Genomic DNA, 18,643 nt, shown 5'->3' on the forward strand with positions numbered 1-18,643 from the left:
ATATTTATTCTATTTATTTTATTTTGGTAATATGTTTTGTTTTGTTTTCTGTCTCCCCCTTCTAGACTGTGAGCCCACTGTTGGGTAGGGACTATCTCTATATGTTGCCAACTTGTACTTCCCAAGCGCTTAGTACAGTGCTCTGGACCAGTAAGCGCTCAATAAATACGATTGAATGAATGAATGAATAAATACGTTTGAGCGAATGAATAGTAGAGTGCTTTGCACACAGTAAGCGCTTAATAAATACGGATGGATGAATGAATGAATGACTGAATGAGTGGAATGAATGAATGAGTGAATGACTGAGTGAATGAATGAGTGGATGAGTGCATGAATGAATGAGTGAATGGATGAATGAATGAGTGAATGGATGGATGAATGAATGAATAGTAGAGTGCTTTGCACACAGTAAGTGCTTAATACGGATGGATGAATGAATGATTGAATGACTGAATGAATGAGTGGATGAATGAATGAGTGAGTGAATGAATGCATGACTGAATGAATGGCTGAGTGGATGAATGAATGAGTGGATGAATGAATGAGTGAGTGAATGGATGAATGAGTAGCGTGGCTCAGTGGAAGGATCATGGGCTTTGGAGTCAGAGGTCATCGGTTCAAATCACGTCTCCTTCAACTGTCAGCTGTGTGACTTTGGACAAGTCACTTAACTTCTCTGTGCCTCAGTTCCCTCATCTGTCAAATGGGGATGATGACTGTGAGCCCCCCGTGGGACAACCTGATCACCTTGTAACCTCCCCAGCGCTTAGAACAGTGCTTTGCACAAAGTAAGCGCTCAACAAATCCCATCATTATTATTATTATTATTAATGAGTGAATGAATGAATGAATGCGTGCGTGTCCTAGCAACCAGGGCGGTGCCTGGCGGGCCCGGCCCCGCCCCCCACTGCAAAGCCCCCTATTTGGGCTGCCCGCAGCGCTGCCTGTCCAGAAAAAAACTGCCGGCGGAGGTTTCCGGGCCATTTTGGCCCTTTATTCTCGGCGGAGGCTCCGTGGGTTCCGGGGCCGGGCGGGTCCGGCCTTCGGGCGGAGGGCGGTCAGGCACGGCCGCGGGCAGCCTCGTGGCCGGAGGCCCCCGGCGGAGGGAGACGTGGGCCCGAGCGGAGGAGCGCATGCGCGCAGGTCGGAGGTCTCGCGCCCCCACCCGGACCGCGCCATGTAAGTAGCGCGGCCCTTCGGAGCCCCTCGGGTCTTTTCGGAGCCCCTCGGGCCTTTCCGTAGCCCTCGGCCCGCGCTGTAACACTCTCCGCCCGCTCTGTGCCCCGCAGGTCGAAGGTTTCCTTTAAGATAACGCTGACTTCGGACCCGCGGCTGCCCTACAAAGTGTGAGTGCCTCGCGCCTCGGCGCCCTCCCCGCTACAACGCGATTGTCAAGCCCGGCGCGCGCGGGGGCCAATCAGCGACGCCCACGTCACCGGGCAGAGTGGCCCAATGGTTAGAGCCCGGGCTGCGAAGCCCGCCGACGCCACTTATCTGCTGCGAGGCCTTGGGCAGGTCCCTTCATTTCTCTGGGCCTTACCTGTCAGTCATTCATTCAATCGTATTTATTGAGCGCTTACTGTGTGCAGAGCACTGTACTAAGCGTTTGGGAAGTTGATTCATTCAATCAATTGTAGTGAGCGGTTACTGTGTGCAGAGCACTGTACTAAGCGCTTGGGAAGTTCGTTTATTCATTCAGTCATATTGAGGGCTTACTGTGTGCAGAGCACTGTAGTAAGCGCTTGGGAAGTTCATTCATTCATTCAATCGTATTGAGCGCGTACTGTGAGCAGAGCACTGTACTAAGCGCTTGGGAAGTTCATTCATTCATTTAATCGTATTGAGTACTTACTGTATTCAGAGCACTGTATTAAGCGCTTGGGAGGTTCATTCATTCATTCAATCGTATTGAGCGCTTACTGTAAGCAGAGCACTGTACTAAGCGCTTGGGAAGTTCATTCATTCAATCGTATTGAGCGCTTACTGTGTGCAGAGCACAGTACTAAGCACTTGGGAAATTCACTCATTCATTCAATCGTATTGAGCGCTTACTGTGCAGAGCACTGTAGTAAGCGCTTGGGAAGTTCATTCATTCATTCAATCATTTATTGAGCGCTTACTGTGCAGAGCACTGTATTAAGCGCTTGGGAAGTTCATTCATTCATTCAATCGTGTTTATTGAGCGCTTACTGTATGCAGAGCACTGGACTAAGCGCTTGGGAAATTCATTCATTCAATCGTATTGAGCGCTTACTGTGTGCAGAGCACTGTACTAAGCGCTTGGGAGGTTCGTTCATTCATTCAAACATTTATTGAGTGCTTACTGTGTGCAGAGCACTGTACTAAGTGTTTGGGAAGTTCATTCATTCAGTCGTGTTTATTGAGCGCTTACTGTGTGCAGAGCACTGTACTAAGCACTTGGGAAGTTCATTCATTCAATCGTATTGAGCGCTTACTGTGTGCACTGTACTAAGCGCTTGGGAAGTTCATTCAATTGTATTTATTGAGCGCTTACTGTGTGCAGAGCATTGTACTAAGCGCTTGGGAAGTTCATTCAATCGTATTGAGCGCTTACTGTGTGCAGAACACTGTACTAAGCGCTTGGGAAGTTCATTCATTCATTCAATCGTATTTATTGAGCGCTTACTGTGTGCAGAGCACTGTACTAAGCGCTTGGGAAGTACAAGGTGGCGACATATAGAGACGGTCCCTACCCAACAGCGGGCTCACAGTCTAGAAGGGGGGAGAGAGACAACAAAGCAAACATATTAACAAGATAAAATAAATAGATAGTAAATATGTTCAAGTAAAATAAATAGAGTAATAAATCTGTGCCAACATATATACAGGTGCTGCGGGGAGGGGAAGGAGGTAGGGCGGGAAGTACAAGCTGGCAACATATGGAGACGGTCCCTACCCAACAGCGGGCTCATAGTCTCAAAGGGGGAGGTGGACAACCAAACAAAACATATTAACAAAATAAAATAAATAGAATAAATATGTACAAATAAAATAAAAAAACTCATCAAAGTTCCCTCATCTGTAAAGTTTACCTCATCTTATACCTCATCTGTAAAGTTTACCTCATCACGTTTACTTCATCTGACAAATTGGTCATTTTATACAAAACTTAAAATTTGAAAAATCTGTAAAATTTACAAAATTTTAAAATTTACTTAATTTGTAAAATTTACTTATGTAAAATGTACTTCATGTTATATCTCATTTGTAAAGTTTACCTCATCAAATTTACCTCATCTGTAAAATTTATCTTATACATTGTCTGTAAAATTTACCTCAACCTTAAAATTTACTTCATCAAGTTTACCTCATCAAATTCACCTCAACTTTAAAAATTTACCTCATCAAATTCACCTCAACTTTAAAAATTTACCTCATCAAATTTACCTCAACTTTAAAATTTACCTCATCAAATTTACCTCAGCTTTAAAATTTACCTCATCAAATTTACCTCAACTTTAAAATTTACCTCATCAAATTTACCTCACTTTAAAAATTTACCTCATCAAATTTACCTCAACTTTAAAACTTACCTCATCAAATTTACCTCAACTTTAAAGCTTACCTCATCTTTAAAGCTTACCTCATCTTTAAAGCTTACCTCATCTTTAAAGCTTACCTCATCTTTAAAGCTTACCTCATCTTTAAAGCTTACCTCATCTTTAAAGCTTACCTCATCTTTAAAGCTTACCTCATCTTTAAAGCTTACCTCATCTTTAAAGCTTACCTCATCTTTAAAGCTTACCTCATCTTTAAAGCTTACCTCATCTTTAAAGCTTACCTCATCTTTAAAGCTTACCTCATCTTTAAAACTTACCTCATCTTTAAAACTTACCTCATCTTTAAAAATTATCTCATCAAATTTACCTCTTCTTAAAATTTACCTTAAATTTACCTCACCTTTAAAATTTTACTTCATTTAATTTACCTCATCTTATACCTCATTTGTAAAGTATACCTCATCAAATTTACCTCATCTGATACTTCATCTGTAAAATTTACCTCATTAAATTTGCGTCATCTAATACTTCGTCTGTAAAATATACCTCTTTAAATTTACCTCATCAGATTGACCTCATCTGTAAAATGGGGAGTGATACTGTGAGCCCCATGTGGGACAGGGACTGTGTCCAACCCGATTTCCTTGCATAACAATAGTGAGTAATTATGGTATTTGTTAAGCATATACTAGGTGCCAGGCACTGTCCTAAGTGCTGGGGTAGTCGGATTGGACTCTGTCTCACAGTCTTAATCCCCATTTTGCAGATGAGGTAGCTGAGGCACAGAGAAGCGAAGTAATTTGCCCAAGGTCAAACAGCAGGCAAATGGCAGAGCTGGGATTAGAACCCAGGTCCTTCTGTCTCTCAGGCTCGTGCTCTTTCCACAGCACCATGCTGCTTCTCTTAATTGTGGTATTCGTTAAGTGTTTGATATAAGCCAGGCACTGTACTAAGCACTGGGTTGGATACAAGCAAATCGGGTTGGACACAGTCCCTGTCCCATTTAGGGCTCCCAATCTTCATTCTCATTTTACAGATGAGGTACGTGAAGTGACTTATCCAAGGTCAAACAGCAGACAAGTGTCAGAGCCCACCCATGACCTTCCATCTCCCAGGCCCATGCTCTATCCACTACAGCCATGCTGCTTAGTACAATAGTAAGAGCTTAACAAGCACCATAATTATTATTATCCCAGTGCTTAGTACAGAGCTTGGCATATAGGAAACACTTAAGTATTTAAAAAAAAACCTCCTAGGGGTGGCACGAGTGTAGAAGGCCTTACTACACCACTGTGCCAGCCACCGAGGGCAAGACTGCACCCATGACCAGTTGTCACCAGGGATAGTCACAGAAATAATAAGGTAAGCTCCATGTGGGCAAGGAATATGTCTACCAATTCTGTTATATTGTACTCCCCCAAGCGTCATCATCATCATCAGTTGTATTTATTGAGTGCTTACTGTGTGCAGAGCACTGTACTAAGCGCTTGGGAAGTACAAGTTGGCAACATATAGAGACAGTCCCTACCCATCAGTGGGCTCACAGTCTAAAAGGGGAGAGAACAAAACAGAGAACAAAGACAGAGAACAAAACCAAACATACTAACAAAATAAAATAAATAGAATAGTTATGTACAAGTAAAATAAATAAATAGAGTAATAAATATGTACAAACATATATACATATATACAGGTGCTGTGGGGAAGGGAAGGAGGTAAGATGGGGGGATGGAGAGGAGAGGAAGGAAGAGGCTCAGTCTGGGAAGGCCTCCTGGAGGAGGTGAGCTCTCAGTAGGGCCTTGAAGGGAGGAAGAGAGCTAGCTTGGCGGATGGGCAGAGGGAGGGCATTCCAGGCCCGGGGGATGATGTGGGCTGGGGGTCGATGGCGGGACAGGCGAGAACGAGGTACGGTGAGAAAGCACTTAGTCCAGTGCTCTGCACAAAGGAAGCTCTCAGTAAATGCCATTGATTTATAATTGTAGTTATTTGTTCAGTGCCTACAAGGGGTCAAGCACTGTTCATTCATTCATTCAATCATATTTATTGGGTGCTTACGCTAAGCGCTTGGGAAAGTACAATACAACAGTAAACGGGGACATTTCCTGCCCACAATGAGCTCACAGTCTAGAGTGGGGGAGACAGACATCGATACTGTTGTTAAGTTCTGGGGTAATATGAGATACTCAGTCTCTGCCCCTCGTGAGTCTCACAGTATAAAGGGGATGTGGGAGACCAGGTATTTTAACCCCATTTTACAGGTTAGGGAATTGAGTTACAGACTTGCCCTTGGGCACACCGCAAAGTGGCAGAACTGGTATTAGAATTCAGATCTCCTGTCTGCCTGTCCTCTGCCCTTTCCACTAGGCAACAGTGCTTCTCTATTTTGTCTGGAAGACCAAAGTCACATTCCCTGGATGGGCCACTCTTTCAGTTCTCTGTGGGAGCGTGGCCCATGGGTGACTGTTGCCCTAGCCAACCTCTCTTTCCTCCTCCTCTCCTCCTGACCTTTTAGACTGTGAGCCCACTGTTGGGTAGGGACTGTATATGTTGCCAATTTGTACTTCTCAAGCGCTTAGTACAGTGCTCTGCACATAGTAAGTGCTCAATAAATACGATTGATGATTATGATGATGACCCCACCTACTTACTCTGTTCCAAAGGGCGGCACATTCATTCTTTAGAGTTGATAGTCGTATCCAGGTACATTCCCTAATTCCTTAAGAGTAGACCGTGTAATGAAAAACCCTTTCTCGAAGAACTGTATGTACCATTGTTGCTGACATTAAGTGCTTAGTGTTGCAAAACCCTGTGACCAAGCACTGGGGTGAATACAAGAAAAAATGGGCATGATCCCTGACTCCCAAGGGATCTCAGTGTCATGGGGACAAGCACTTATCCTAACCAATGCACTGCAGTGCAAGAATAAGGGGGGATGACAGTAACAATAGCTGCTTCAGAGGTTAACTGACTTTTTCAAGTGCCACTGTAGTTGACATTCTCCCAAGTGATGTTATAGGGGTCTGTTTCTTGTGAGCAAAAGAGAGGCAGAGCTGAGAGCCTAATTCTTTTTCCAGTGCCTGATGGAAAATGCTGCATTTTGAGTGAATCAGCAGAAGGTCCACTGAAACACTATAATCATATAGCTCCTCATACTGTGGACTTATCGACAGTCTTAGCTACACTCAGTTTGGTAATAATAATGATGGCATTTATTAAGCGCTTACTGTGTGCAAAGCACTGTTCTAAGCGCTGGGGAGGTTACAAGGTGATCAGGTTGTCCCACAGGGAGCTCACAGTCTTCATCCCCATTTTACAGATGAGGGAACTGAGGCCCAGAGAAGTTGTGACTTTGCCCAAAGTCACACAGCTGACATTTGGCGGAGCTGGGATTTGAACCCATGACCTCTGACTCCAAAGCCCGGGCTCTTCTCCACTGAGCCATGCTGCTTCTCATAGTATTGAATTGAGGGACCAGAACTTTGCGATGTATTTTTATATTGTACTCTCATTTCAGCCTAAGTGTTCCTGAAAATACTCCTTTCACAGCAGTCTTAAAGTTTGCTGCAGAAGAAGTAAGTATCTTTAGTTTCCCGGGGGTTGTTTGCCCTTCTGTAAATTGTGATTAAGAGATGAACTTGCTTCTTATGAGGCGGGAATTCATCGAAGGTGTCCAAACTGTTTTACATACCATGAGTGGGGAAAGTTGAATCATTCTGTGGTAAGTGTATTTCTTAATGGTGGAACTTGGGTTTTTTTTTTCTATTTGGGAATTTTAAGCAGACATCCAGCGCTTTGCATATATTGATTTGTAGATGGTAGTGACTAAAATCAGTAGTATACTTTTGGCAGTCTCAAATTATAGAATTTTATTACTATCACTCGCTTAATTGAATCAATCAGCCAGTGGTATTTGTACATAGGCCAGAGTGATAGAATCTTCATACTATCACTTACTTGCTTAACAGACACTTAAATCGACCAGTCAGTGGTATTTATTGAGCACTTACTGTGGGCACAGCACACTATTAAACGCTTGTGAGAGTACAGTGTAGCAAAATTGGTAGGCATGTTTCCTACCCACAGTGCGCTTGCAGTCTAGAGGTTCAGAACATTACTAAATACTGGGGTAATTAATAGGAAAATAAGAGGTGGTCCCAGAGCATCACAATCTAAATGAGAGAGAAATGGCACGTTTCAACTATGTAAATAAATTCTATAAACATAAATCTTGTAAATTATTTTAGTGTCTGCCCCCCTCTAAATTGTAAATTCTTTGAGGTTGGAGATCATGTCTACTAGTCACATCGTACTCTTCCAAGTGCTTTGAGCAGTACTTTATATACAGGTGTTTGGAAATACTATTTTGATTGGAATAACAGAAAGACTACAGTACAGGCCCCAAGGAAGAAGTTGTTAAAATTCATCAAGCTCAACAGGAAGAACTTTAAAGAGGTAGCATTTTTTGGTTCCCTTTCTACTCCAGCCAGGCAGTGTTTGGTGAGAAATGGCTGCAACCTTCCCATCGTCCTCAAATTTGGCTACTTAGAGCAGTGCTTTGCATACTCCATTAACTCTCTTAATACTGATGAGGGTGTTGGTGTTTAATTATAAACTAATTGAGGGCCTGTAGTGAGCTTGTGATCAAACATCAAAACCATCATCATCAGTATGGAGAGGTTGAGAGTTTACAACAGTTACTAAGCACTGTTATAAGCACTTCGGGATGACGAAAGAGATGCCTCATTTTCTTCTCTCGGCCGGGTTAGAGCCTAGTGGAAAGCGTCCCAGCAAAAATTGCGGAAGCGTAGACAAATGAAGCAGCCTGGGGTAGGAGACACAAAAAAATTCTGCCCATGAAAAATACTGTCCATACAAGGCTGTTCTTGCAGTGCTAATTTATTGTTCTTAATGTTGTGCTTTCCCAAGTGCCTAATACAATCCTCTGCACATTAATGAGCACTCAATAAATACCACTGATTGATAGTTTATTGGTTTCCTTCCTGTTTGCATCATTTAAGGCTGAAGAGAATATTCTTACAATTACACTTCCGTTACTGCTGAATGTGCAGCCAAGCAATGTCAGCTATTCATTAATCTCTTCCCCACATAGATGGGCTTTAGGTATTTTACTGGCCTTTATTCCTTTCTGTCAGATGGATGTGATTTGGGAAATCAAACTCAATAGGGTTTTGTAGTCAAGATTTTTCCGCTGGATTTTTTTTCTATGTGAAATTTACTTGAATATTTGAGTGGGGTTTTTTTGTTGTGGTTCTTTTAACACCTTTCTTTTGTGAGGAGCTTGAAAGTCCTAAGAAATTGCACATTGACTCTTCGAGTATTTGTCCTTTTAAGATGGCTTTGCTTTTTTGAGGTTCTGAAATGGAATATTGTTATGGGTCTCGGGGAGGAAAAAAAATTCCATGCTCAGTACCTTGTTCATATGCAGGTAGCGACATCTGAGCCACTTTTTTTCTTATTTAAAGCAGGAGTGCTATAAGCAGTTTTAGATGTTTATAGCTGTTGCAGTTGTCTTCTGGGGAAGAAACAGAGTATGGCATTTTTAGATTAGACACATTATCTGTTCTGGATTTCTTGAATTAAAAGACGTTCTAAATTTAACTGCAAGACTATTAGAATCCGGAAAAATAAATCCATGGTACTCGAGTGAAAGTTGATTCAGATAAGAGTATTTCCCCTTGTTGCGAAGTAATCAATCAGTGATATTTATTCATTTGTTAATGTGTGCAGAGCATTGTACGAAGCGCTTGGGAGAGAACAGAACAAAGGAGTTGGTATAGATGGTATAGTTGGTGTACAGACTAGAGATGATCGTATTTTAGGAAAAAAAAAAACTGTAGGTATCCTGTCACTCCGTAACCATGATTACATTTGTCTTTCTCTTTAGTTTAAAGTTCCTGCAGCAACAAGTGCCATCATAACAAACGGTAAGATTTTTACGTAATGGTAATTTCTTCATGTAGAGTTGTAGTTCCCATCAGAGAGCCTCGACTGTTCAGCCGGGGAGCTGGGGTGGGTACAGAGGTAAGATGCCATGGGAGGGCCAGAGACTCACAGTATGGCCTAAAGCAAGGACCACAGGCCTGGGAGTCCGAAGGGCTGGGTTTTAGTCTCAGCTTTACCACTGGCCAGCCCTGGGCAAGTCACAACTTCTCTTGCCTCAGTTTCCCAGGGCCATGGGCTTGAGGACCCCACCCTCATTCATTCATTCAATCATTTATTGAGCGCTTACTGTCTGCAGAGCACTGTATTAAGTGCTTGGGAAGTACAAGTTGGCAACATATAGAGACAGTCCCTACCCAACAACGGGCTCACAGTCTAGAAAGGGGAGAAAACAAAACGAAACATCTGGTCAGGTGTCAAGTCATCCTCGCCCTATGTGGTGACCCCCCCACCCCCAGTGCTATCCCGAGCCTTTGTCATGTCCACAGGAGGCCAGGGCATTGGAAGATAATTCCTACGGCACCTCTTTCAGGTGGGCTTCCTGCTTAGTTCTGAGGTAGTGGCCCGCTGGGCAGCCTCCCTTTCCCAAGCCACCTGTAGAAAGTGGGAATCCAGCAGGTAAATGTGTCAGAATGGGGTGTCAGGAGAACCAGATGTATTCCCAGCTCCACCGATGACTCTTTTGGGAAAAGACAACTAATCCCTCTGGCTTCCCAGGGGCCTCATCCACCTAGACCAGGCTGGCTTCAGGGACCTTGTTTTAAAAGGGATTCTTACTCTGTTTTCCAGATGGAATCGGAATAAATCCCGCCCAGACAGCTGGTAAGTTCCCATTGGTCCACTCAAATAGAAAAACGAAGCCTCCATTTTAACTTGGTGTTGAATTTTCCCGGGCAGTGGTGTGTTCTTGGGGGCACAGTTCAGGTGGAAAACGCTTCAGAAGAACTGAGCCACTGCCTTTGGCCCCTACAGCTCTACCAACGTTGCTGAGGAATAGGTACAATGACAGCTGGAAAGCTAGCAGAGGGAAATGTGGAATTAGAATATGGGTGGCCCAAGGAGGAGTGTGCAGCTGTGGTGACAAGGGGCTCAGGGCAAGGCAAGTAGCCGACTCAGACCACTTGGGACCAGGACACCCCCGTTCGAGCCCAGGGTTGGGGTCAGGGGAGGTTTCTAACAACCGAGGTTACCGCCCCAGCCGACGACGATGGGCCTGAATGAAAGTAAGTTTATGTTCAGACCTGAGGGGATCTCGTTGAAACTGAGCAGCCAAATGGTGCAGTGATTGATTGTCGTCTTGAGAAGTTGCTCTTGTGGAGATCCCTCTGTTTCCGAGCTACACGCTGGAGTAGGTAGGGAAAAACTCCCCAGAAGAACTGAGTTTATGTGAGAGACTTGAGTATCAGAAGGGGTAAGTTCACAAGACAAATTTGTGGCTTTTTCAGAGTTAAAAAAAAAATATTTTAATGAGATGTAATCAGCTTTTGAGAATCAGATGCAATTTCAAAAATTCTGTCTCACTTTAGCTCTTTTTATAATTCACATAAAACACCTTTGACCTGTCTTCTATTTCTCTGGTAATATTACTCCAGTGTTTGCAAGTGGTACCCAACATGACAATTACCTTGCTAGACGTTAAGGTGATACTACTTAATTTAGTGTATCGGACTCCGGCCTCCATCCAGAACTTAGCACTGTCCATCTTGGAAGGCTTTAATGGGAAAAAGAGGAATGATGGCATGAGAAATATTAAATGGGCACAGGTTTCAGTCAGTCAGTTGTATTAATTGAGTGCTTACTCTTTGCAGAGCACTGTACTAAGCGTTTTGGAGAGTACAGTAAAACAATATAACAGACACATTACCTACCCACAATGAGCTCACAGCTTAAAGGGAGAGTCAGACATTAATATACAGAAATTACAAATATGTGCATAAGTGCTTGGGGCTGGGAGAATGAAGGGAGAAAGGTTGATGCAGAAGGAAGAGGGAGAAGGGGAAAGGAGGGCTTAGGGAAGACCTCATGGAGATGTACCTTCAATAGTTTCCAATTACATAGGAAATTCCAGACTCAGAAATCCTCTAGAGAAACAAAATGTTGATGATTATTGAAGTAGGCCAAGCCTTCCAGCTGTTACCTTACTAAACACGTGTGAGTTCTATCAATTATAGTGAAAACATTAATAATCTACTGCCTGAATTAAAGAAGTGACATTGGCAGGGGCAAAATGGGTAGAAAGATTTGAATGTGAGAACAAATAAATTGACTTCTTTCCGTCTTAATCAAATTTAACTTGAACTTTAAAATATTGCTCTTTCCTTAAGTACGTATTCAAAGATAGGCATTTCCCTTTGCATCTATAAACAAAGTCACTGCTAGCGTTTTATTTCAAATCTCTGTTTTAGCAACCGGAAAATAAATTGGAGAGAAATATCTGCCATGAATGGTAATCAACAGCCTTCAAATGAATAACTTTGGGCCTTACGTTTGCTTCTGATGAGGAAGATATGATTTAATGTACCCAAAACATAATTATCAATTCAAATGCCAAATATGCTCTCTTATATATATACTCAATCTAGGTGCTTTTGAGGTGTAATCGATCATGCTGTACATAATTCCTGTTAGGCAAGGATCACGGCAGCCTCCATTTTAAAATACCAGAATAATCCTGGTTCTTCCACTCATCTGCTGTGCAACCTTGGGCAAGTCACTTGACTTCTCTGGGTCTCAGCTTCCTCATCTGCAAAATGGAGATTAAAACTGAGCCCTATGTGGGACAGGGACTGTGTCCATCCCGATTATTTAGTGCCTATCCCAGCACTTAATACAGTGCCTGGTACATAGTAAGCACTTAACAAATGCCATTTAATAACAAGTTTGAAGTGGGTTTTTTTTTTGTGTGTGGTTTTGATTAATTTGCTAGAACTGATAATAATGAGACAAAAAGCTTGTTTTAGAGAAAGGGGAAAATTTCAGAGTTTTTAATTGCCACTCATTTACTCAGTGTACTCACTTTGGGTACAAGAATACATATTTGAAGTAAGGGGTGCCACAAAGGTGCATCAATTTGAAGAAACTGAAACTCCTTGAAGCGTTTTTTCTCAGTGGCTAGGCATTTTAAACATTTTAGCAATTAGAACATTTAGTTTTAAGCCTACAAAAATATTTCAAATTACTTGTATTAACTTGGGTGACAGCTTACAAGCAAATTACTGCTTTATTCAATCGTGAACTAGTTGTGGGATGAGTGGAACAGGTTCTGAAACAATCAGTCCGTAATGAGGAGGGTTTTCAATGGTTTCATATTAGCTGTACTTCTTGTTTGTTTATGTTTCTCTATTCAGCTGCTTTTTGTTGCCAGGCAGAAAAGCTGAGAATCATGACTTAATTAAGTCCCATTGTTATTTGATGAGTTCAAATCTATAAACTTTTCATAATGGGCATAACTGTTTTAAATTGCTATGAATTTCTGGGACTGGAAAAATCTTACAAAGCCAACTATATTCTGTATATTAAATCTGAGGCGTTAAAATGAAGATGGAGCATTAGGCTTTTGGCTTATTTAAGTTTCCCAATACTTTACTTCATTGTTACAATTTGTATTGAACCTTTTGAGACAGTTCGTTTCCTTGAGTTTGCGTTAAATGTAGATTTTCCTTTTTCATCCCTGAATCCTTTTGGATGTCACTGTCTGAGACATATTCCTGGGCTGGACGGATCGTGGGTTGGACTCCAATGTCTTAAGTTTTCGTAAAATCTTCTTCCTTGGCCCTAACCTTTGTTTTTGTTTGTTCTTTCTCTTGTTTAGGAAACGTTTTCCTAAAGCATGGTTCCGAATTACGAATTATTCCTAGAGACCGTGTCGGGAGCTGTTAACATCCACTAACTGGATTCTAGAATAAGGGAACAAGCCAATTCCAATTGAATGTTTATATTTATTTTGTAACCTCGCTATTTAAAATTTTATGCATCAATTTTAGGAAGTAAAATAAGAAATGGCATTAGTTCCCCTCAGAATTTTTCACCAAGGATATCCCTCTAAAGCTGTTGATATTTGGCATTGACCTGGTTCCCATCGTTTGTCCCTAGGTTTCTCAGAGCAGTTTCTGTATTGAAAAAGGCAATTGGCTGCAGCAAAAAGACACTATATATGAGATAATGTAGAAATACAAGTTTCTTCTCCACTCCCCCCACCCCAGTACTGTCGTGCTTCAACAGAAATAGTAATGTGGGGAAGTGCTAATCAGTTTCTTTAACAAGAGGAAAGTACTAAGCAAAGTCTTCCCTAGTAAAATCTGAAAAGTTAAATATTTGAAAACATAAGACTTCCAGGGCACAAACATTGGTAGACGGAATGGTACATTATGAGTCTCCTACAGTCTTGCTAAAGAGTATCTTTATTCTTGAGTTTACTATCATTTGGAGCTTCCAGGTCTAAATCGACTTCAATTTTTCATTAAAATCGAAAATTTAAAGATAACTTACTAAGGGTCAACAACTGAACTGTGTAAGTTTGCACGAATTATGGGAATTGGCATCAGACCCCTATTCAGTTTTATTTGAAACCCAGAAATATATGGTTTATGTTGGTTAATTTAAATTAAATGCAGTGTAATAGATATTGAGTTCCATGTACCTTTAATGACACACTAGAACAAGATCTGTTTAGTGTCGCTCGTGTTGTAGAAAGAATCAAAATGATGGGAGTCCGGTGCAATGAAATTGTTTAAATTATTGTGTTTTAATTCGTTAAGCAGTTTCTGTAATAAATTATCTAATTAAAACTAAATTGGTTACACCTATACACAGATCTTTTCATTAAAGAAATATATTTGTGCCCCTCGACAAGCTGTAATTGGTAATCATACTTTTGTGCATAATACTTCGTAGTTATTGCATTTTGTTTAAATTTTAACTCTTAATCCTAAATTAGTAGATATTAAATTGTAATGCTTTATCCAAATAGCTTTTATGTATGTCCAAAAAGAGAAGCCAAAACCTAGTATCATTGTCATCTATTTTACTCTTAGAAATAAACATCTTAATTTTTATCTGAGCACTCTAGCGTAGTATTTAGTGTAGCATATCCTCGTATGTCAAACTCTGTTCTGACACTTCAGATGATAGCATAATTTTCCACCACTTAGTTTAAATGGATTTTAAAATATTGAAACCTTGGCTATTCATATTATCTTCTTTGAGCACTCTTTTAAAAGTTCTAGTCTGCAGTAGCGTGTTGTAGTGAGTAATACCAACATTTAACAGTAAGTTGAATTTGTTCCTCATCCCATGTTTCATTACAGAATAATGATGTATATTTCACTAAGGCTGCATTTTAGGTGGTGCCAATTTTTAGTCCTGGGTTTTCCAGGACTAAACAACTTATTCTTATATCTGAAATCTGTATTGGAATTTATAATACAACAGGGAAACTGAAATGCTCACTGTTCTTGCATCAGTAAACATGCCAACATTACTAGCTGCAGTAAACTTAGGTGTGAAATTACAAACGTCCAAAGATCTGGTTGTCTTGGAAGGGTAACGAGTACCAGATTAAAATTCTCTTGAGGTTTTTGAAACTTTACAGCACAGCATGATCTATTATTGACCTCTCTGGTGGCCGCCTGTTGCTTATTAGACTATTTTTTAGGGTCTGTAGTTCTTTGAATCCTTTGCTAAGATGCTTCTCAATTATAGTGCCATTAAATTCAAAGAGCAGGGCATGTTTTTGGACCACACATTAGCAATTTTCCCCCACAAATATCCACAGCAGTTCAGAACAATTGTAGTGTCTTTTTTTAATGGTACTTATTATGTGCTTACTATGTGCTAGGCGCAGGGGCAGATAGAAGATAATCAGGGTGGACACGGTCCCTGTCTCACATGGAGTCACAGTGTAGGTAGAAGGGAGTAGGATTTAATTTCCATTTTACACATGAGGTAGATAAAGCAAAGAGAAGGTAAGTGACTTGCCTAAGGGCACACAGTAAGCCAGAATTAGAACCTAGGACTTCTTAGCTCTCGGCCCTGTGTACTCTCCTGTAGGCAACACTTCCTCTCTGTTGTTGCACATAAATATTGTCGTAGCATGTAATGTCAGCTAAATGAAAAGCAATGTCAGAGAACTGGGATTCTTAAAGTGAACAGAGTAAGAATCTGGACATTCATAAGAAAGTCTTTTGAGAGCTGCCCCAGGTAAATGTTAAAATAGAATGTGCCTTAAACTATTCATTTTCATTGATTTACTTTCTAAAGCTCAAGTCTTTTCAGTTGTTATTCAGCCTTCTCTTTTGAATATAGTTAGTCCGGGATATTGGAAAGTATTCATATGCTGCAATCTATTTGTAACTAGATAATTTTCATATTATGAAATAGGTTTTTTTAATTAAAGTTTATTTTAAAATATCTTTTAGCCTGGTTGTCAGCATTTATATTTGAGGATCCAATGCTTAAAACTGAATTATGGGCCAGATCATTATTGAGTGCTTTCCTTTCAGAGATCAATGAATTCTTGAAGACCATTAGGATATAATGTAGTGAGGTCCTAATCAGTCAGCATCACCCAGATGAACAGACTCCTCAAAGTGACCGATATCCATGAGTTGATTCACTCTATTAAATGTGATTGAGTCCTAGGAAAATATTCTCAAGAAAAGCTGCTGTTGCTGCAGAATTTGGATTGTCTAACGTAACATTATTAACCGATAATAGAAACAAGAGCATTCAGATTCATTTAACAGCAGTTAACAGCGGTGTCTAACTCAACCAGAAGAAATCCAGTAACCAGGAACTCAAGAAAAATGAGTAATGTATTTTCATTTAGGAAGAGAGGTCTTAAGGAGATGAGATCTGAATATGTGCATCTCTGGTGGGCTTACATCTGGTCTCCCAGGTTAGATACTACTCTTGTCTGCCTTTTTATTCTGTAACAGTAATTCATCGCCTGGCACTTTTCTTATAGAGTAGTGGCCCCAGAACAGAGCCTTCATGAACACTCTTTTAAAAGGTGAAGGAAGGTTGACAAGCAGGCAACGGACAACGGAAGAGCATTCAGAGAGGTAGGAAGAGAATTAGAAGATTACTTTGGTAAAAACAAGACCAAATTGAGCTTCAAGAGAAGGGAGTAGTCAAATGTCAAAAGCCCTGCTGTTGCCTTCTGTTCTCCTGCCTGTCTCCCTGCCTCTCCCTCTTTCTGTTGCCCCCACCCATTCCCTAACTCTTCCTGGTCCTTCCTTTTATGTACATTTCACTTCTCTCAGACCCCTCATGAAGTACATATATATATATTGCTTCCTCATTCGTATGTATTTAAGTGGATCTATTAAAAGTGGTAGACAGAAGTCCTCTAACATTGTTCAACAAAACCTTGGTTTCACTGTAATACTGCCCAAATGCTAGAATTCCCCCAAGAGATTAACAAAACAAAAAACCTTCATAGAAATATGAAGATGGCACCAACTTCCCTCCTTGATAGAAAACAAATCTCATAGTCCTTGTCTGCCACAGTAAATGTTCTCATGAGGGTCCCAGCTAACTGTCATTCAGAGAAATGGATTTAATTTTTACCAAAACCTTTTTCCCGGTACTGTACTTCAAGTGGCCATTCATTTTTGATCTTCAAAGGTGGTATTATGTTTTATGATGTGAGAAGGCTACAGTTTAGCAGTGAGCTAATAAATGACAAGAGAAAGCTTCAAACCTGATTCCCAATCAGCAGATAGTCTTCACCCTGAATACAAAATAAGTCCCATTTGGATGCCTGCCACCAGTAAACATTATTCTGAAAAGTCTAATTACTGGGATGAGACATTTCAGCTAGATGAAAGAAGAAATTATGAAAAATTTTGAGTTTTTCTTCTAATTACACGCTATAACAAAAGCCTCCATCACAGTACAGAGAAATAGCATCGGGGAAAGGAATAAATGACCACTTTGCTAATTAACTGCCCTTTTTACTTCAGCTTTTGAGGCTGGCTGTTCTCACTTAGTTCCTCAGTTCCACTTGTTTTAGTAAGAAGCCCAGGTCCTTGGAACACCCAATGGCTTAAGAATGGACCAGGGCAGAGATGGGGTTTTTGCTGAGGATGTCTCCTAGAGAGGCTTCTTGTTGAGGGACTTCAACTACCATCTCACAATGTCTTCTCCACAGGGACTGGATAAGAGAGGCTGGAAAACTCAGCTAACCCACTACCACTATGAGAAAAGCAGCTCAAGTGCATGTCCCACTAGTGGTAAACTACTTCTTTTCCTCTCTTGCAACCACGAAAGGCGAGCCTGAAGTAAACAGGCAGCCCTCATTGGTTTTCCTGCAGTGTCATCATCATCATCATCAATCGTATTTATTGAGCGCTTACTATGTGCAGAGCACTGTACTAAGCGCTTGGGAAGTACAAATTGGCAACATATAGAGGCAGTTCCTACCCAACAGTGGGCTCACAGTCTAAAAGGGGGAGACAGAGAACAATACCAAACATACTAACAAAATAAAATAAATAGAATAGATATGTACAAATAAAATAGAGTAAAAAATATGTACAAACATATATACATATATACAGGTGCTGTGGGGAAGGGAAGGAAGTAAGATGGGGGGGATGGAGAGGGGGACGAGGGGGAGAGGAAGGAAGGGGCTCAGTCTGGGAAGGCCTCCTGGAGGAGGTGAGCTCTCAGCAGGGCCTTGAAGGGAGGAAGAGAGCTAGCTTGGCGGATGGGCAGAGGGAGGGCATTCCAGGCCCGGGGGATGACGTGGGCCGGGGGTCGATGGCGGGACAGGCGAGAGCGGTACGGTGAGGAGATCAGCGGTGGAGGAGCGGAGGGTGCGGACTGGGCTGTAGGTGCGGACTGGGCTGTAGTGTCCTTTGGTAGCACCTTATAATGCAACTTCTTGTGGGTAGGGAGCGTGTCACTTCTCGCTGCTGAACCTTCTCAAATGTTCTGTACAGTGCACTGCATCCAGAAAGAGGTCAGTCAGTACCATTACTGCTACTGTATCGTATTCAGGAACACCTCCTTTGGTTGCTTACTTCAGCACTCTGCACGTAATAAGCAATCAGTAAGTGTCATTGATAGAAAAGATAACCTATCCTTCGGTGATTGCAGTGGGAAAGAGACTCTTCATACCAGTGACAAAAGGATGAAATGTCACCGTCCACAGG

General features: G+C 41.4%; 1 protein-coding gene across 1 annotated transcript; it reads left to right on the forward strand.

Annotated features, from left to right (window-relative positions):
• The first annotated feature begins 1,087 nt into the window (after positions 1-1,087).
• On the forward strand, positions 1,088-14,336 carry UFM1 (ubiquitin fold modifier 1). Its single transcript, XM_038761779.1, has 6 exons — positions 1,088-1,182; positions 1,293-1,349; positions 7,039-7,096; positions 9,430-9,469; positions 10,275-10,307; positions 13,297-14,336. Coding segments are annotated over exons 1-6 (258 nt in total). The 5' UTR covers positions 1,088-1,180; the 3' UTR covers positions 13,365-14,336.
• The last annotated feature ends 4,307 nt before the right edge of the window (positions 14,337-18,643 follow it).

This window comes from Tachyglossus aculeatus, chromosome 20 (genome assembly GCF_015852505.1).
Source record: "Tachyglossus aculeatus isolate mTacAcu1 chromosome 20, mTacAcu1.pri, whole genome shotgun sequence".
Classification (NCBI taxonomy): Eukaryota; Metazoa; Chordata; class Mammalia; order Monotremata; family Tachyglossidae; genus Tachyglossus; species Tachyglossus aculeatus.

Coding starts and splice junctions, on each gene's coding strand:
- UFM1 (XM_038761779.1), top strand. Junction 1,350..7,038: donor CCGCGGCTGCCCTACAAAGT/GTGAGTGCCTCG, acceptor CTCTCATTTCAG/CCTAAGTGTTCCTGAAAATA. Junction 10,308..13,296: donor AAATCCCGCCCAGACAGCTG/GTAAGTTCCCAT, acceptor TCTCTTGTTTAG/GAAACGTTTTCCTAAAGCAT.